Raw genomic sequence first — 20821 nt, 5'->3', positions numbered from 1 at the left:
TCATGCACGTGAGCTGATTATTCTCTGCTGAATACTTGAGGGGGCCCTTCTGCAGATCTTGGGGTTCTCTCTAGGCAGCTGTGTTTTGTTCTCCAAGCTCTAGCTGCTGTGGTGTCCCTGGACTCTCAGCTCTGTTCTCTCAGCTCAAGAAGTCCTCTGGTCCCACTCCACTACCCCTGCAAACTCTACCTGCAGTTGGAAATTCTCAAAGCAGTAGCTGGACCACCCTAAAAGCCTGGATTGTCTTCCTTTCTCTCTGGGATTTCATTGCTTTCATTACTCTTTTGTTGGTGTTCAGTGTTTTAAAAACTGTTGCTTCACGTATTTCGTCTGGTGTCATTGTGACAGTGGTGGTTGTTTCAGGAGGGAGGGTAAACCTGGTCCCTGCCACTCCAACCTGGCTAGAAGTGGGAGTGTCAATGTCCATGTCCCTAAGAGCTCTGTGAGTGACTCCAGGGTGCAGTCAGATGAGGGCCGCTTCGCAGACTTTTTTTCTCTACATGAAATGTTTTTCTAAATTAAATACAATCTTTGATCATTCCCTCCTCTCTGGTTTCTCTGGAACTTCTGTTAGATGAATGTTAAATGGTATGATCCTTCATCTCTTAACTTTTCTTCCATATTTTCCACTTCTTTGTCATTTTGCTCTACATCCTGAGAGATGTTTAAAAATTCTTTCCTCCCATACCTTCTTTTTATTAATTTTTTTAATTTGGACAATTATATTTGTAATTTCCAGAACTTTTTCTTGTTCTCCAATTACAATTGGAACCTTCCTAGAAGCCTCTACACTTGTTTCATGAGTGCATTACCTTATTGATTTGATTCCTCCAGGGCTGATTGTTTTGTCTCTTCATCTTATTCCTTTTTGGCATCACTGAAAATTAGTAAGAGGAGGCCCATGTGGTTCTCCCTGGCAGCTAAGAGGGTCTGGTTCCCCAGCAGTCTTAACCTGAACAGGCTGCAAGCTCTGTGGGCAGGTGTGTTAATTCATTAAAATGTTTCACTTAGGTCAGAGGTTCTCGTTCCCTTCCCCTCTACTGAGGTGACATTTGGTGAGTATCACAACTAGGGGATGCCACTGGCACCTAGTGGATAGAGGCCAGAGATGCTGTTAAATATCCTATAGTGTACAGGAAAGTTTCCCGCAACAAAGAATTATTGGTTGGCCCAAACGTCAATAATGTGAAGGCAGAGAAAATCCTGATTTAAGACTTTCTGAGAGGAGGCTGCCCCACTTCAAACCAAAGGCCAAGATAATGAGGGGAAATCCGCACCCACTTCAGGAGCTCTTGCTTGAGTTTGTTTAGAAGAGCTCTCCAACCGATGGTTCTTGAGCCACATGTAGCGCACAGACTTGCTTCATTTGGATTTTATAGATAGATTTTAAAAATATGTATATATGTATGATGTGTGTGTGTGAGTGTGTGTGTGTGTGTGTGTGTGTGTGTGTGTGTAAAGAGTGGTCAACATTTTCGTTGATTTTACCTAGAAATCTGGAGTTCTAGCTTCTGCCGAAAAGCCAGAAGGATGGACATGATTGGTAGCACCGAGTGGCAGCTACTCCCATGGACAGGCATGTGGTCTCTTCTCACCTCTGTCCCCTGATCCACATAACTCACCTGTGTCTCCAGCTTGGCCTCTTTATTCAGGCGAATTTATGACCACAGCATTTTTATGGGGAGTGGGGAGCTGATTTTATCCTAGGGACGAATACTCTACCCAAGGATGGGCATGGACTGATTCTGAAATAATCTTTTAGTTAATTATATTTTCTTCTCTATTGGTACTATTACTTTAGAATAATGGGAGAATATCTACAGGAGAACCACATCTGCCACAGTTGGAGGTGGAGACTTGGGGGTCACCAGGGCATGAGACAGCAACTGAAGCCACGGCATCAGTGAGATTGCCCAGGAAGAGTGTGTCAAGGGAGAGCTAAGCTGTGCAGGATGGGCCTCTGAGGAAGGCAGCCAGCAAAAGAGACAGAAAGGATGGCCAGAGAGAGGGAAGGGAAGTCAGGTATGTGTGGAGTCATAGAAAGCAGGGAAAAAAACGTGTCAAAAATGAAATCTAATGCTGCCGACAGGAGGCCGAATGATGTCCCTTGATTAAAATATGCAGGCTGTGATTTTGGTGAAAGCAGCTTCTATAGAGTACTGAAAATGTGCAAGAGCCTGCAGCAGGTTGCAGAGAGATGGGGAGATGAGAAAATGTGGACTGCTAGGACAGACAGCTCTTTCCAGAAGTTTGTGAAGGAGGTGAGAGGTCATGTTATGTGGTGCAGGAGGGAGAATTAGTTGTTGGTTGGCTGGTTGTTTTAAGGTGGGAGAGATTTGAATTTATAGAGGAAATAGTCTTTTGTGTGTGTGAATACTATAACCTGACAAGCACATTCCCACCACAAAACATCTAGAAATGCTGCATAAAATCAAGCAAACATCCTTTAAAATGCACAGCTGGGTTTCAAGAAAGTAAGGGGAATCCCCAGGAGCCACATGCAAAGAGGAAATTGAAAACCAGAGCTGTGTGAGCTGCTGGGTGGTTGTAGAGTTCAGCAATGAAGGGCTTAAGTTTTACATCCGCCTAGAAATTGAGGATGAGGCCTTGTTTGGGGCACTGAAAACTGAGACCCTAATAAAATCTCAGTTCCTGAAAGGATGACACTCTCAGCGAAAGAGTAGGCTAGAAGAAAAATCTTTCCATCGGTCCAGAGAGCACAAAAGAACATTTTCCGTCTCATCCTGAGACTTGGAGGCAATAGAAAATCTCCTGTGAGAATTCTTAACCAAAGGTCTGCCCTCACCTGGATTTGGGGTTCAAGTTTACACCATCTGCATGGTCTTGGAAGCCTAAATAAAATTAAATAATGTGGTCCAGCGTCGGTACTAGCCTTGAAGCATCCTAGGCAGGAACAAACACAGACTCTCTCTAAAGAGACATCCCCTCAAACTGGTCACATGGATTCCCGCTAATAAGGCCCTGCTGAAGTTGAGTTCATAGCCCCAAATTAGAAAGCATAAGAGGAAATCACTAGTTATAAATGAGAGTGAGCATACCAGCCCTCCAGACAATAGAATGATTGAGCAAAGGGCCATATGGTAAGTAGGTTTCGAATTCCTAAAGACATAAAAGAAGGACTCAACATGAGAAAGTAATAAGATGGTGTTTAAAAGGAGAGGAAGAGGTTTAAAATCAAGAGAAAGGGGGAGGGGTAAAACCAATGCATCTTTAATCCACTCACTTATTCGTTTCCCTTTCCTTAGGCTCTTGTTTTGTTCTAGACCATGTTCTGGGGCTGGGAATATAAAGATACCTTGGGGATAGCAGGTCGACTCCGCCTCAGGAAGATCACATTCATCCCTGCGCGCGTGCATCCACTTTTCTTTTTATACCATCCTCAGATGTCACAGCTAGAAAAGTCCCAATAGAGCATCTTGTTCAACTTTCAACTCTCTTGTTGTTGAAAGACTGCGAAGGCTCAGGAATGTAAAAACTACCCTTCTGAAGTCTCCAATTGTATGGAGCCAGACCGAGTGCCCGGACCTCGTCTCCGATGTCCCTTCCACACTGCCCTGCTTCGGCTGAGTCCTTGGTGCACAGGCATCTAAGTGTTGAGCAGTGTATCTCTGTTCTGCTTCCCTGGTGGACTGACCACTCCTCACGAGCACAGTCCCCACAGCCTAGTTTTGTCAGCTGCTGTGATGAGAAGCGACATAGTTACCCAGCGTGTAAGTGACAGAGATGGGACAGGAGCCCTGCCTTGTTTCAGTTATGTGACCCTTCTTATCCCACCCCCCTACATCCTCACCTCTGCCACTAGAGAAATCATGAGCTCCTTGCGGGCAGGGGTCAGGTTCTTTAACTCTAGGTCCCAGCTATAGGTCCCACCCCCAGGGCCTGGCTCAGGGAAGGTGCTGGATTTGTGCATTAGAGTGAGAGGCCCCTCAGCCTGGGGGCTTCTCATTCCCCTGCTGCACCTTCGACTTCTGATATCCAAGGAGGGTGGGAGAGGTTCAGGACCAAGTGCTTCCAGACTGGCCCTTCGGAGAAGGAAAAGCCAAGTGTTGACCTCTGTCCAGCAGCATTTCCTAGATAAACTTGGGAAGTCCCTGGTGGTTAGTAAGTAGCACAGGGTCTCAGCCCCCCCATGCAGGGCTCAGTCTGTCCCAGTGCTTCCGGGGAAGGCCTCAGGATGGCACTAGAATGTCTAACACCTGCTGACTCGCCTGGTTCCTTTTAACAAAGAAAGAACAGGTCTTTGGGTCAGTGCCTCCAGCAGGGAACAGTATCTACATAGAACTTAAAATCTTTGTTTACATTGTATTTATTTTCATGTTTTACCTTCTATTTACAGTAAGCGAAACTGGTTTTCCATTTACAGAGGTGATACAAAAAAGATTCCTTTTAAAATAAGTTTATTAAGCAAATAGTAAGCCAATTTAAAGAAAAGTATAAAGTAAATAATAGTACAGGTGGTAAACTGGTACAGCAAAAATCCGAACACTCATGACTGCAGTTTAGGATATCAGACTTTTGAGGATTGCTAACTCTTTCCCTCTTACCAGCCCCTGGCTCTGCTCCCAAAGAGGTCAACTGATACAGATGTCTATAAGGCCAAGGACATTTTAGGGTTCCATTTCTCTAGGGTGGAGTATTATAAGTAAGCCCATCTGGTGGGAATCTGTGTCTCCGGAACACTCCACCCAGCTGGGTCCAGCAAGCTGGGAGGGAAGGTGGCCAGAGGCTGAACTTTGGGAGATGCCCTGGCCCAGGACAGTGCTGCCTTCCCCATCGGCTCAACTTCAGATCACTTTGGCTCAGGCCTCCCTCACTGTGGAGGGACAAGATTCTGAGGGCTGGGATGTGTCAGACGTCAGAGGATGGGCAGAGGAGCCGTTGGTTTTCTTGCACTCTAGGTCCCAGCTATAGACAAGAGAGGCTTTTCCGATTTGGCTCCCCAAGTTTCCTGCTGTGAGCCGGGAGTCAAGGCCACAGTTCTCATATAATAAGATGCTCCTTGCCCGATCTTGACCTCTCTTTATGATGTGAGGCTCCGGAAGCTGGATTCCTGTCGTCTCCTGCTAGCACGACTGACACCTGCCATCATCGCGCTATCTGTTCCTTAGCATCCACGGGACCCCTTCCCTCTGATGTTGGCATTTTGGATACACACTGAAGGAAGGTAGAAGCTGCTGCAGTCATGCTATTTCATGCCTGTCTGGTACCTTGAGTTTTTAGTCAGCAGTGTAATCTTGGTGGCTTCGGGCCCAGAGTCAGCCCCACCTCCAGGTCTCTGCGCCACAGCCTAAGCTGTGGCACCTCTGAGCTTCCCCTGCAGCACAGGCTCTGTCCATCCCAACCTGCCAGACCCAGACACAATGGAACTGAAATCCAGATGCAAAAGGCCTGGGGCATTCTTCCCTGGTGGGGGTGGAGGCGCGGGGCACAGATGTCGCTGGGTTCCCAAGCTGGAGGCTTAGGGTCTTAAGGTCCTTCTGAGGTTGGGCCTTCCTCAGAGTCTCTGGGAAGCGAGTCCTCCAGGCCCTGGAGATTCAGAAACCAGTGCTGGTCCGGCCTTCACGCCTCCAGAAAGCTGAGATCTGCTCCAGGGTGACCAGAGGCTGGAGGCCCCACTCAGGATCAGGGCTTCCCGGGCGCTGCCTTTGGGTCTGGGGGCTCTCCAAACACACACTGGCCTCCAGCCTCTGTTCAGGCTCAGCCCAGCTCACCAAGCCCGGGGCATGGAGCCTCTCCTCCCAGACCTGAGGTCCCCAGAAGGTGCTGCGGGCTGGGGCTTTAGGTGGGGGCTGAGGGACTAAGGAGCTGGGAGGAGAGTGTGAAATTACAGGGGCAGGTGGGGCTGTTGCTCGGGCCTCCAAGGTGCCCCCGGGGATACGAGGGTCTGGGGCCTGGTCCATCAGCAGAGGGACCTCAGAGCCATACCAGTCCTCGGAGCGCTCTCGAGGGGTGCCTGTGGGCTCAATCCATAGCTCTCCTCCAGGGCGCCAGACCAGAGTGGGTGTCCGGTGGCTGGGGTCTGGGCGCAGAGAGCGGCGGAAGAGGCGCTCAGCCAGCACAGCTGTGCTGAGGAGGAAAAGGGCGGCCAGAGAGGCCAGGGCCAGCATGATGGGGATGCAGGGTCCGCAGGGTAGCGGGGGCCATGAGGCCGGCTCTGATGCAGGGGGCCCCTCCATGTGCCCAGAGGGCTGTTCTGGAGTCAAAGGCATCTGGAGAAACAGGTCAGAAGAGGAAGCACAATCTAGAGAGGGAGAAAGGCAGCGAGTGCCCAGACAAGAGAAGAGAGACAGGGGTCAGGAGGCTGGGAATCGGCCTCAGAAACAGACCCAGGCAGGGGCAGGGCCAGAGGGGACCCAGAAAGGGTGCGAGGGGTCAGATGGTGAACAGGGGGCTCCCTCAGAGGCCTGAAGCCAGGGCATACTGTTCAGACTCCCAACCCCCTCCCAGAGGCCCTACTTTTCTCCCAGATCTCAGGGTGCCTCAGACAAAGTTCTAAGGGTCCTAAGTGTGTCTTTCCTCCAGTCTCCTGGGCCCATCAGGTCTTGCTGGGCCTAGGGAGGAAGTGATGGGTGCTGTCCCCTGGGGATCCCACCTTCAGGGGCCTCCAGCTCGCCTCACCTCAAGCGCTGTTCTGTCCAGCCCCTCTCACCCCTCACAGCAGCTCTTCCTTGTGCCTGTGGGAGGCCACAGGGCGGTTGCCTCAGATGAGGGCGGAAGGGAGGGCACCACCTGTTGCTGGGCAACTGTGCACCAAGTCCCCTGCCTGAGAAATGTTTCCAAGGCAACCTGGGGGGATGTGGTCACTGCGGTGGGGAGGCGGTTCCTGGCAAGAAAGGTGGGGCCGGAATGGGCAGTGGCCCTGTTGAACTCAGTGTCACCCCACAGCCAGGCTCCAGGCCCCAGAATATTCATCCAGTGGCCAAGAAAGAGGAGACAGAGACTCTGGCCCACCCATTCCCCACTGAGCACCGAGGCACCTCACTGCCTGCTCTCTGGTTGTTGCTGGGCTCCTGTCCTACCCACTGGGTCCCACCAAACCTGCTCCTGCCATCCAGCCCCCACACACCCCCTGCTTGAGCCGGCCTTCTCTCTACTGTTCATGAAGATACATCTCCTTGTTTTCAGACCATTTAGCCCCAGTTATGGTCAGAACTGGAAGATGAGGCTCGGGTAGCAACAATGTCAGGCCTCAACAATGTCAGGCCTCTGGGAAGAGTCTAGGGTAAAAAACAGGCTTAGGTCTGTCTCCAAGACCCCGAATGTTAGCCATCTCTGCTCCTTTCTCCTGGGCCTGAGGGTGGGAGGAGCCTGGGCCAGGGCTTGATGAAGCATCACCAGCTCCTGGACTAGAGTTGGACTCACTCACTGACAGATGATAAGTAAGCCCCAAATAATGGAGGTGTCGTGTCCAAAGTCACGTAACCCACGTATGTGGAAGGGATAGGGGGAGCATAGATGTAAATTCGTGGTCCGGCAAGCTTCCTGAGCATAACACAACATTTATGTATTGATATTTTGTTTTGCAAAATAACAGCCATTTAATGTGAAAGTCTATGAAAATATGTTGCAATGTTAGTGTCTTACACTGAGGGCACAAGGTGGTCACGAGGGTAGCCTGACTCAGATCGCTCTGCCGTGGTGGCTTTGAGGAAAGGGGCAGAAAGAGCACAAAGTGCAGCATGGACGGAGTTCTGAGGACGTGAGGAGCCCCATGGCTCTGCGCCTTGGGATGTATCAGACTAGAATTTGGCGAGATTGTAAATTAAATCCTAAACTTAACACCACTGAACAGGACACTTAAAAATGGTTAAAATAGTAAATTTTATGTTATGTGTATTTATGACAATAAAAAAGTCTTATTTAAAAAGTCCAAATAAACAAAACCTGAAAGTTGTTCAGGTTGGATGTTCTCTTTCAATTAGTCTCTCTTCCTTTCTTTTTTAAAAAATAAATTTATTTATTTAAATTAGTTTGAAGTATACAATACATTGGTTAGACATCCATATTGTTCACAAAACAATCCCCCCAATTGCTCCCTCCCTCCCCTGGCCCTGCACCTAGCCCTCGTATTAACACTAACAGCGTTCCCTATGTGCTCCCCATCCCCGTGGCCAACTATCAACTATTAATTGTACTTCTTTAATACTTCACCCCATTCTCCCAGCCCCCCAAACCCTCCTCTCCTCTGTCCGTCACCAAATTGTCCACTATATTTGTTTTTGATTAGTTTGTTCTTTTTGTTCCTTAGATACTGCATGTAAGTGAAATCATATGGTATTTATCTTTCTCTGTCTGACTTATTTCACTCAGCATAATAACCTTAAGGTCCATCCATGTCGCTGCAAATGGTAGGATTTCATTTTTCCTAATGGCTGAGTAATATTCCATTGTATATATGAACCATAATTTCTTTATCCAAACATCTGTTGATGGGCACTTAGGTTGTGTCCATATCTTGGCTATTATAAATTGTACTGCCATGAATATTGGAGTGCATAGATCTTTACAAACTATTGTTTTGGTTTTCTTTGGATAAATACCCAGAAGTGCAATTGCTGGGTCAAAAGGTATATCCATTTTTAATTTTTTGAGAAACCTCCATACTGTTTTCCATAGAGGCTGTACCAATTTGTAATCCCACCAACAATGTATGAGGGTTCCCTTTTCTCTGCATCCTTGCCAACATTTGCTGTTTTTTTTTTTTTATTTATTGATTATAGCCATTCTGACAGGTGTGTGGTGATATCTCATTGTGGTTTAATTTGCATTTCTCTGATGATTAGCAATCTTGAGCATCTTTTCATATGTCTGTTAGCCATCTGTATTCCCTCTTAGAAGTATCTGTTCGGGTCTTCCGCCCATTTTTTAATTGGATTGTTTGTTTTTTGTTGTTGTCGTTCAGTTGTATAAGTTCTTTATAAATTTTGGATCTTAACCCCTTATCAGATGTATCATTAGCAAATATCTTCTCCTAAACAGTCGGTTGTCTTTTTGTTTTGTTGATGGTTTCTTCTGCTGTACAAAAACTTTTTAGTTTGATGTAGTCCCACTTGTTTATTTTTCCTTTTGTTTCCTTTGCCCAGGGAGATATATCTGAAAAGAAATTTCTGTTAGTAATATCAGAGAGTTTACTGCCTATGTTTTCTCCTAAAAGTTTTATGGTTTATTCTTTCTTTAAAAAATAAAAACACTAGAAGAGTAAAAATTATTAAAACCCAGAAAGATCAGACATGATTTTCTGTTCCTAAGGTTTCTAACTGGCTGTTTTGATTCTTTTTTTTTTTCCAAGGGCATTAAATTTTATTGCCTTTGGGAAGTCTAATTGTTATGGTCTTTTATCATTAAAAAAAAAAAGCTAAAAAATTTTCAACTGGTTCCTTAAAAAATTAGGCATAAAATTACATATGATCCAGCAATTATGCTGATATATATGGATATATATATCTGTATAATTATATAACAAAAGAACTAAAAGCAGAGACTCAAACAGTTATTTGCACACCAATGTTTATAGCAGTGCTATTCACAATAGCCAAAAGTGGAAACAACTCAAATGTCCATCAATGGATTAATGGATAAACAAAATGTTACACAAATACAGTTCTAAAAAGAAAGGAAATTCTGATACATGCTACGACATGGATGAACCTCTAGGACATTATCCTAAGCAAAATGAGCCAGTCACAAGGGACAAATGCTGTATGATTCCACATACATGAGATCTCCGGAGAAGTCGAACTTGTAGAGATGGAAAGTAGAATGGTGGTAGCTAGGGGCAGGGGATGCGGAGAAAGGGGAATTATTTAATGGGTGTAGAATTTCAGTTTGAGAAGATGAGAAAGCTCTGGAGATGTATGATGGTGATGGTTACGCAACAATGTAAATATACTTAATATCACTTATAAATAATTAAAATGATAAATTTTATGTTATGTATATTTTACCATAATAAGAAATTTAAATAATAATATAGAAACTTGAAACATAGAGAAGACAGTTATTTCTCATAATCTCCTCATTCCCAAATCAACCTGCATTCTTCTTTTTTTTTTATATATAGGTTCTACAGGGTGGTGATCAGAGCCCAGGTGTCCTGACTCCTGGGTTTCTCCCACTCTACCACCCAAGAATTTCTGAATAAAAGAATCAAGAAGTTACCATCAAGGAGTGTGTGCAGTAGAGAAGTCTCTGAGTCAAAATTCTAGGAAACAGGTCTTTGCTGGGGGGATGCTCCAGGGGCCAGGTGAACAGGGATGAGCTTGACTGCACCTGAAACCAGCAAGAGAAAACTTTCTTCGTAGACTAGGCAGCTGGCTGTGGACTGCTGTGTGCAGTGATCTGTCCTTGGTCCTCTTTGGTCCTAAGTCTATGTGGTAGTTTTAAAACATGTCCACAAATTCCTTGATACTCCTGAGACTGAGTCTAATTTCCTGCCTCTTGGATACAGGCTGGCCTTAGTGACTCACTCCTGTGGGATAGAGCAGAAGCGATTGCATGGCTTCCAAGACTAGTTAAAGAAAAGGGTAGAGGTCCCTCCTGGCCTGGGCACTCTCTATCCCACAGTTGAGGCATAACCTTGGAACCTAGTCACCATGTGTGAGAACGTCCGAGACACCTGCGGCTGCCCTGATTAAAGTCCCAGCCAGGGTTGACAACCAGATCCCTTAATGAGAAACTGTTTAGATGACCCCAGCCCCGGCCTTTAGCCACTTCATCTGATACCGAGTAGAGGAGAGGTGAGCTATCCCCTCTGAGCCCCACCCAAAACACGGATTTATGAGAAAAATAAATATTGCCTTTTTAGGTCACTAAGTTTTGGAGTGGTTTGGAATGCAGAAATAGGTAACGGGGACACTCTACATCAGTGGTTCTCACCAGGTGAGTAAGGACAGGGGGCCTTCTCCAGCATTCACTATTTGACCCTACTAGCCACGCCTCCCCCTGCCCCATTCTATGATACTGTTTTAGGGCCTGAATTGGGGAGGGTGAGGAATGCAGCAGCAATAAGAGCATTGAGTTGGTGAAGAAATTCCACAGGTGATTCAGATATGCCCTCCCCCTAGCTGAGATCCACCAGGCCTGCTCTGTCCAATGCAGTAGCCATTAGCTACATGTAATTCTTCCAATTAATTCAAATTAAATAAAATATTCAGTTCTTCAGTCTCACTAATTACATTTCAAGTGCTCAGGAGACACATGCAGCCAGTGGCTACTGCATTTGACAGCACAGCTACGGAGCGTTTCTGCCACCACAGAAAGTTCTGTTGGACAGTGTTGCATTAGAACCTTGCTGCCTGGAGTGGGCTGAGGACTAGCAAGGTCAGCATCACCTGGGTGCACAGAACGCAGACTCTGAGGCTCTGCCCAGACCTGCTAAATCAGAAGGAGTATCTTATCAGGATACTAGGTGATCTGTAGGCCCAGGAATGTTTGAAAAGCTTTACACTAAGCAGTTCTCAGCCTTGGCTATACATTTGAAGTACCAGGGCAGCTTTCTAAAAAGTCTGAGGCTGAGGCCACACCTCAGGCCAAGTAAATGGGACAGGAATCAGCCTTCTTTAAGGTTTTCTTTGAGATGACTCCAATGCACAGCCAAGGTTGAGAACCACCATGCTAATTTGTATCCTCTGGGAAGTCTGACAGCTTCTGCTCTATAGTGGGCATCTGCTAGATTACTTGACCAGTGCCACTATTTGAGGAATTGTTTTTTTCAAGTGGTTGTAATAAGAGTTGTCACATTTGTACAATGTCGCCCCTCACCGAACCACGAGTTACTGGGTTGGATGTTTCGGGCGTGCTGGGCTAATTCCATAGTTCTTTCCCTTTGAGTTTTGGAACTGAGGTTGAATAGCTCTTTAGGTGATTGAATTTGTTGGATGTAAAAGTTGGGAACTGTCAGTGGTCCCTCTCCCATCATGTGAACCAGAGAAGAGGAAGAAGCTGGCCGGCAGAGAGGAGCATTGGAAAGAGCAGTTTCCGATGGCGTTTGAGTCCCTGGTTCGGCTCCTCCCCGATGCCCAGCTATGTTCCTGTCTTAGGTTACTGTGTCCTTATGACACATTTTCCTTTATGCCTAATAGTCTGTGACTTGCAACCACAACAGTGCTCATTTATATAATCCACAGGTAATTCAAAGTTAATAAATAAAAAAACAGCGTTGTTATTATTATTATTGTACTGTATAGCACATTCCTTTTGTGTGCTTTTCTATATTTGTGTAACATTTCATAATAAAAATCTTTTTTTAAAAAAGCCATCCCCTCCCCTAAGCCTATTTATGTCTATCTGAACTAATGGCATTATGACCTCCCAGCTTGCTGACCTAGAAATGTGCAGGATGTCCTGGAATCTCTCCTCCTCCTCACCTTTGCACAGCCAGCCGGTCCAGGTGACTGTGTGTAAAATACCTTGCATATGTGTCTACCCCACCCCCTTCCCCACACCCACCGTCTGTTCGGGTTCTTACCTTCTCTGTTTTGACACCCTCCTGATATGGTTTCCCTTATTCTCACTTCTCCCCTAGCCTGGCTTTTTCCAGGTTAATCTTTTAAGAAGACAGTTCCAATCCTATCACATTCCTGCTTTAAAGTTTTCGAGGGCATGCCGCTGCCAACAAGGTCAAATTGAAATTCCTTGGCTTAGCACTCAAGGCCTTTCTCCGTCTGGCTCCAATCCTATCACTCCAGCCTCAACTTCGCTACTTGCGTCACCACCTCATACTCAGACGAACTCAAGCTCTCTGAACCCGCTGTCTGCCTTCCTCGTGTACCTTGTTTATTCATCCACCTATCCAGTGAAAGCCCAGTGATGTGGCCCTTTACTGGTGTTGAGGATACTGAGTCTCTTTCCCCCTGAGATTGGAGCACTCCTTTATCTAGCCAACTTTTATTTGTCTGTCAAGGCTCTGCTAAAACATTAGCCCTTTGGGAAGCCTTCAGTGACTTCTCCAAAGACTAAGAGCTGGAATTCTCTCTGTGGTGGGTGGAAAGGGTATGCCGGGAAGGCTTTCAAGAATAATGATGCTTATCTATTCCTCCAGGATCTCCTAGAGTGACTCCACTTCTAGGCTTGATTCCAAGGAAAATTACCAGAAACGAATCAAGATGAATTGGCCTGAACTTCCAAAAAAAAAAAAAAAAAAAAAAAGGCAGGCCATTAGCAGATGCGTCATGCTGGAAATGTGGCTGGACACCTAATTTTCAGGAAGAGAAGCCTGTGTGGATTGGAGTATATGTAGATGGATGTGCTCCCACGTGTGTGCATGCATGTGCTTGTGCTCTTGCTCGCCTGGATGTGTCAGAATCCGTAAGGATGAGCCAAATGGAGCTGCAGTCAGGGGCACAGCTATGATCATGCTCTGGGGAGCCTGGCTACTTTTAGATATGGAACCCCCTTAAGGAATAAAAAGTAAATTGTCAACCCTAAACTAAGTTGAGGACATTTTGGCTACTAGTAAGATCCAAAAACCAAGCAGTATTTATTATCTTTTATGTGCCAGGCACAGGGATTCAACGGTGAACTATGGTCCCTGCTCTCATGGGGCTTATGTAGGGGAGTAAGCAACCAAAAAATTCTAGACCAGGGGCTTGAACTCTAGCAACCAACATTGCCCAAGCTCCTGCTAGGTTCAGTGTATATTAATTATGTGCCCCTTTTTTATGTGTGAGAGATTTAGAAGCCTTCCTGGATAAAACTGCCTGGTTTATTTGGGGGTGGGCCAATGGGGGCAGGGAAGAAGCAGGCTTTTCTCTGAGGAAACGTGAGTTTGCAAAACCGGAAGCCACAGCTCAGGGCTGTCCTGTCTAGTCAGAAGGTCCAGACGATACCAGCTCTAGTGTATATGATCCTCAAAGGAACTGAGATTTGAGAGGTTGGTGAGCTACCTCCTAGAATTCTGCTCTCTTTAAGCTTAAAGGACCGCTAACTGACTACCAGGTGCCTCCTTCAGTCTTGCTAAACAACAACAGTTCTCTGCAGCCATAAACTAAAGCTGAAGCTTTCAGCCTCACCAGGAGATAATGGGAACTGTTGGATCTCAAGAAGGCAAACAGTTGAGCTGAGTATGTGTGGGGTCTCCCTGCCCACATGGCCACTCGTTGCAGGTTCCATTTCTCTGCCATGATACCATTTGGAAAGTCACCGAGGTCCATTCCAGGCTGAGGCTTTCAGTGACCAGCATCTGGCTCTACACTGTGATACATTGTTGCCCACATGTTCTCAGGAGAAAGAAGGGCCCCAAGGACTACCTCATCTTTTCCTAGCTGCTGTGTATGACAGACCTGACTACACTTGAGTTCTTAGCCTGATTCTGGTGGAGATAGATACTCTCAAGAAAACATTAAGTGGACATGGTTCCACAGTGCAGTGGTCAGCACATCTGCCTCACATGCAGAAGGTCCTGGGTTCATGCCCCAGTGGAGCCAGGGTCCATGGTCTACAACCATGCTACCCTGAACAAGGCTGATCCTGTCTGATCTTGTGAAGCTAAGCAGGGTCGGGCCTGGTTAGTACTTGGAGGGGAGACTACCTAGGCAGACCAGGTGCTGTAGGTGTAAATAATAATAATAATAAATACGTTAAGCTTCAAGCCCTTCGCAACGTATTTAGCCATCACTTGTTTACTACCTCTGTGGTTTACTATCCACCTGAGATCCAACTGGAGGGCCCATTTGCATCCTGGTTCCAGGAGACACATCTGTCCTCTGGCACTCGCACAAGGGCTTCAGCTGGATCCTGAGGACATTGCTCCACTGCTGTACTTTCTACACGTAGCAGGACTGAGTGGCCAATTTTGTTTATTATTACATCTATCGAGCTGTTATTCACATGCTATGAATTTCACCCTTTTAAAATGTACAATTCAGTGGTTTTAAGTATATTCATGAGACTATGCAATCAAAAGCACTATCCAATTCCAAAACACTTTTATTACCTTCAGAAGAAGCTCTGTACCCATCAGCAGTCCCTCCCCCTTCCCTCCTCCCTTCAGAGCCTGGTGACCCAATCTTCATCCTATCTCTGTGGATTTGCCGATTCTGGACATTTCATGAAAATGTAATCACTTAATATGTGGCCTTTTTTTATTTCATCGATGCCGTCACATAAATCAGTACTTCATCCTTTGAGATTTTAAAATTTTTAAAATTTGTTAATTTTCCATTACAGTTGACATACAATATTATAGACTTTGTTCCTTTTTTATACCTGAATAATATTCCAGTGCATGAATATATTACATTTTAAAATTCCATTCATTAGTTGATAGACTTGTGAGCTGTTTCCCCTTTTTGGCTATTACGAGTAATGCTGCTATGAACATTCATGTACAGGTTTCTTTGTGGACATATGTTTTCAATTTCCCTTTGGTATATACCTAGGAGTAGAATTTCTTGGTCACATGATAACTTCATGTTTAACTTTTTGGGGAACTGCGGGTGGCCAGTTATACATCTGCTGCGTTCATTCACTCCTCCTCACTTTCTGCTTGAAACTCATCCTTCTGTAGCAACAAAAGGCCCACACCTTCGCCCTCTACATTGTTGAGTATCTCTATGAACTTGGCTGCTCGGCAAAATGAGAGGACACCAACTTCAGGCAAGAAGAGAAACAATAGCAGGCGCCAGCAGAAACAACCTTCAGGAAGACTTTGTCTGCTTTCCTCCCGCCATACCTCCACCACCCATTCTGGCTAAAGCCTCAAGACCTCTAATGCAATGTTACTGCGACTGGACTTCTGGATTTTATGTCTCTAGCTGCCTTCATCCATGCACACTCAACTTCCATCTCAACACTGCCTGCTGAGCACAGTGTGCTTAGACCTTGCCACGCTCACCTGGGAACAAGAAGCAACAGCCAGGAACAGGGGGAGGGTGATCAATTGGGAGGCTCACAACTCATAGTCTGGGCCACAACATGAGCAACAGTAGAGGGCTCCAAGCAGAATACTGGTGAAAAGTTGCTTTGTATTTCAGAAGTTCAGCTTCAGCAGATGCAAGAGTATGCTGTCAATTTTAAACTTCCCCAGAGCAGACAGAATGAAACCCTGCTCCTTGCTCTTGTGTTCTCTGAAAAGCACAACACTGCATGTTGAGAAGCAGAGAAGTAGGCAGCAGATAGCCACATTTCATACTTGAAAACTGAGGCTGAGAGAGGCTGAGTAGCCTGTCTGGAGTGACCAACAGTCTCCTTTTGCCTGGGAATATCCTGGTTTTAGCACTGAGATTTCCATATCCCAGAAAACGCTTTAATTGTAGACCAACTGAAAGTTGTTCACGGTCATCCAAAGCCACACAACTCAAGTGCTGGAGCTGAATCTGAACCCAGATTGGACCATTTCCAACATCTTCCTCCCACCGAATGAGTGACTTATTGAGCAGGTCAATCACACGAAACATACTCAGAGCTTCAACAAGAGAGTGCAGGTGCTTCCTGTTGCTCTCCTCTTCATATTTGCTCTCTCTGCAGTGGGGACCAGCCCAGTTGAGAGTTCCAGCCCTCACCCATGACCATCTTCCTGCCAACGGTAAATAGACACAGGGCTGAGCTCAGGAGAGTTTAATCACTGCTCAGGGCAACCTACCTGGCTGCCCAACATCCCAAGAGTCAGAGATTCCAACTTTGAGAACTGCAAAAAATGGCAAGAATGAATTAGAAAGTCCCCAAGTGCCACCTCTTTGGGGAAATCTGGGGAGATGGAAAACACATGGGCTTGGGGGCCCGTCAGCCCTGAGATTAAGTCTGAGAGTTGCCTGCCTTAACAGTTGTGAGGCCCCTTGGCAAACTATTTGTGTCTGCATTTCCATTTTTCACAAATCTCCAACTTGAAAGGCTGCTAGGAGGATAATATTAGTTTATATAAAGCACCTCATACAGTAGGCATTCAACATTTGGGTCCCCTTCCACCTTGATCTAGCATTGCTTCTCACCTTTGACAGATCATAAAGGATTTGCCCTTTCTCATTAGGGAGCCACTTTAAATCTTGTTACCATTCAAGACTGCTCTTCGTTGACCATCTAATGCCCCAGACTCTGAGCCTCACTTTTCTCCCACTGCACCTGCTGGTCCATCTTATTGACACTTCTTCTTGGAGTCCATCATGACTATTCTCTCTCCCTGACCTCACTTCACTTCTTCTATAACCTTGACTTTATGGTGTATTGCTTTAGCCCCTTCCTTTTCAGCACTTGCCAGCCTGTCCTTCTGACACCCCTTCCTCATAAATCTTCTGTCCTGGACCAATACGACTACCTTCCTTTTGTTCTATTACCAGCTTACTAAGTCCTGTTGGAGAAAATCACACAACTCACCACATTTAGTGTTTCTAACTCTACCTGATCCCTCAATCATCCTGTAACATGGATCTGGGCCACTCTCTCTCCCTCACCTACATACAGTTGCTCTTCCAAACTTTCACATCTTCCCCAAAGAGCCCTGCCCAACTCCAACATCTCTCTCCGTCAGTTGCTAGCCACTTCTTCTCCCTCCATGAAGAGAGTGGGAGCTCCAGCTCCCTTCCTTATTGATTCTCAGCCTCTAAGAGTTGGCTCCTTTTGCTCTTTTCCCCACGCCAGCAAGGATAGATTAATAATCAGAAAATAAACATTGTGTTCAGTGCTTGGCTCCACTCACAGCTTGCCTGGGGATTGGTTTCCTCCAGTTTCCACAGCCCTATCTGCCCTGATACTTTCCCTCTGCAGCAAAGAAAGATGTGTCCCACTTTGTGCCCTCTGCTGATCTTCCTACCTTGTCCAAATGTCTCTACTCCTCCTATGCTACTGCTCACAGCCCATAATTAATTGTGCATCTTCTACGTGTTTAGCAATTTGCTAAGCACATTTTTATCTTATTTTATCCTCTAAAATAACTCTTTGAAGTGGATCTTATCTCTTCTTTACTAATGAGGTTCAGAGACTTTAAGTAATTTGCCCAAGGTAAGTGGCAGAGCTGGACCTCAGCTGCTTCTCTCTTCACTCTGCAGTCCTGGCATATGTGGTCGACTTCCCTGGCCACTGACAGGGTCCTCATTCCCTCCTCTGTGCCTGACTAATCCGTGCTTGCTTACTGCACTCTGTGGAGGTTCCTTTCAGGTTTGACCCTCAGGTGGCTCTGAGCCCCTCAGGGCAGGAAACTTCATTTCCATTTCTAAGTGCCCTCTGTGAGTGCTTTTGATTGTATTAAATTCAAACTTTCTTTGCCTGTGTATTACTGTTTCTCGTGTTCAGTTAAGCATTTTGCCCTTATTCATTCATAAATTGAATGGACATGAAAAAGTGATGATACTAGAGAAAAGATATGAGATCTCATAACCTTGGTGCACTCGGGGCAAAGTTGAGAAGTACTGCAGATGCCAAAGTCATCTGGCGTTGGTTGAACAACGTACTGGGTTTTAGTTGGTCTACAGTATATTCAATTAAGAATGAAAAGAAGAAAACTGAAATATGTATGGAATGCTAGCAGTATATGATTTAGGCTTATACTAAAACTGTGCTCTTTGCCAGCACACTGCATTGCCTTTGTCTTAATGCATTTGTAGAACATGCTGTGTATGAGAGCAGATGCCTGAACCTCGTGTGATATATATAACGGACACCAAATCTGCTTGTATTTTTAGATAAATTCTTCCTGACACAAAGCAAGAATGAGTGCATCTTGGTGGAAAGATCTCGCTTGCTCACACTGATAGCAGCTCATGCAGCAGATACGAATGCTGGATCTGGTTGATTCTAACCAATTCAGATGGTAGGGGGGTGGCGGCCCTTTGGATATATGTCATCATGTGTTCTGGAGAGTGATTATTCTCTGTGAGGAAGAAAACAAATAAAGGAAACAAAGGAAAGATCAAGTAAACGAAGGTTAAAAAAAGAAGAGTTGCTGTTGATCAAACAATTCAATAAGAGAAGTGGAGATGGAAAGCAAAAATGTGGAGGCTACAAAAAGTTACCATGTAACTATACTTCCATAAAAGGAAATTAAAATCAGGTTCTCAAATGACTAACTTTAGTCATCCAAACCAACTGACATAAAATTCTTTTTCAACTTTACATTGCGTTCGACAAGATGTCTAGGCTCTGAACTCAAGCTAAAGCATAAAATAAAGCTAACTGCAGATGAGAAAGATCATGGCTGCCCAGATCAACCTTATCTGAGAGACCATAAAAGAAAGGCTATGTTTTGTGAAAACCTTCAGGGAGAAGAGAATAAACGTTTACTCAGTACCTACCATGTGCCAGGTTTGTGCCATGGGGCTGACAAAAATTGGTTGGTCTTATTACCCCCAATTTATAGATGATGAAACTGAAGGTCAGTAGTTCATGAAGCCAGGAGAGCCTAGAACCAGGCTTTCAGCCCATGTCTCTTTGCAATACGACATTCTGTCTGTGAGTTCTTAGTACACTGCTATAGGTTTCTGCTTTCAGAAATGATTAACTCACTGTGTAGTACATATGTATTGAATCATTATGTTGCATATCAGAAACTAATATGATATGTTAATTATATCTCAATTTTAAAAAATGATTAACATTGTACACTTATCTACCATGAGTTTGGGTCTCTGGAGCCACTCTAACTACTGCCCTAAAGGTGTCCCAACCACTTCCGGCCTGGAAGTTTTGTTTTAATTTTTATTTATTTTAAAAAATTATTTATTATTATTTATGCCTATAGCACCTGGTTCCTCTTTGGTGGTCTCCCATCCAAGTACTAACCCGGACAGACCCTGCTTAGCTTCTGAGATCAGACATTGGGCTTGTTCAGGGTGGCATGACTATAGACCATGGACTACAGCTCCACTGGGGTGTGAACCCAGGACCTTCTGCATGTAAAGCAGACATGCTAACTGCTACACTATGGAACCATGTCCCAGCCTGACAGTTTTGAACTGAGTGTTGGTATATAAAGAAACTTAACCTTTGAGAATAGTAAAGTTCTCATTATTTTCAAAGTTTTTGTGTTTTTAAACTGCGATTCACAACAGGAAGTAACATTTTATATTGTGAGCCAGTAAACACAGTGTATTTAACTGAAACAATATTTAGCCTTGTTACATGTGATACTCTCTTACTTTCCATTCCACTTTTAAAGCATCCTGGTCTTGAGCTGTTAAATTAATTTTGTGGCTCCCAAATAAGGTAAGACCTACAGGATGAAAAACACTGTCCTTGAGGATTTTGATTGATCTTGAGACTTTTCCCCCTCATTTTACAAATGCAGAAATATTACAGACTCCAAAGAAAGAAGTGACTTCTGTAAGTTCACGCAGCTAAGAGGTATCGGATGGAGGGCCTCAACCTGGAATTCTGTCTTTATGTCCAACGTTCTTCTGAATACAGAGTTTCTCCAGAGGAATCGTAAATAAGCAACTAAAGAAAACCTAAATGCAACCCTGCGAGAAGAGAGACACAGATGAAAAGACAAAGGAGAAGCATTTAATAGAAGTCTCACTGTAGCCTGGGCATTTGACAGTCGTTTATGAGGCACTTGCTTTGTGCCAAGTGAGATGCAGGCGCTGGAAATTCAGAGTTGGTTCAGGGAGTTCCTGCCTTAGAATGTGCTTGGATTTAGTAGAGGAGGCTTCCATTGTAAACTGATAAATTACAGTGCAGTGTAAGTAGAATTGGACTAGTGACCTAGGATGGACAGCTGGAGAAGTAGAGAAAGGAAGGAGGAATTCTGTTTGAAGTGGAGGGGCTGGGAAGAGAAAAGCCCCAAGGAGCCTGTGAGAGAAGGCTTGGTGGTGGGTGCAGGAGAACACTGCTGGTGGTCGTGGTCTGGGCTGAATGTCTTGAGGGTAGAAGACGC

General features: G+C 45.2%; 1 protein-coding gene and 1 non-coding gene across 3 annotated transcripts; one reads left to right on the top strand and one right to left on the bottom strand.

Moving 5' to 3' along the window:
- Nucleotides 1–3940: 3940 nt before the first annotated feature.
- On the bottom strand, nt 3941–6769 carry CUNH16orf54 (chromosome unknown C16orf54 homolog). Of its 2 annotated transcripts, none has more exons than XM_016155116.2 (2): nt 6640–6769; nt 3941–6230 (listed from the first exon to the last, which is right to left on the bottom strand). In XM_016155116.2, the coding sequence occupies exon 2, from the start codon at nt 6228–6230 to the stop codon at nt 5556–5558; it is 675 nt and encodes a 224-aa protein (XP_016010602.2). In that variant the 5' UTR covers nt 6640–6769; the 3' UTR covers nt 3941–5555. The 2 variants fall into 2 exon arrangements, with proteins under 2 accessions (XP_016010602.2, XP_016010601.2); XM_016155115.2 differs by having other exon boundaries at nt 3941–6262; nt 6640–6766.
- Nucleotides 6770–14371: 7602 nt separating this feature from the next.
- On the top strand, nt 14372–14444 carry TRNAV-CAC. Its single transcript has one exon. It is a non-coding gene; the product is annotated as a tRNA-Val (tRNA).
- The last annotated feature ends 6377 nt before the right edge of the window (nt 14445–20821 follow it).

This window comes from Rousettus aegyptiacus, unplaced genomic scaffold (assembly GCF_014176215.1).
Source record: "Rousettus aegyptiacus isolate mRouAeg1 unplaced genomic scaffold, mRouAeg1.p scaffold_m13_p_8, whole genome shotgun sequence".
Classification (NCBI taxonomy): domain Eukaryota; kingdom Metazoa; phylum Chordata; class Mammalia; order Chiroptera; family Pteropodidae; genus Rousettus; species Rousettus aegyptiacus.
The sequence above is the reverse complement of the archived record's forward strand: the minus strand, read 5'-3'. Positions and strand labels throughout refer to the sequence as shown.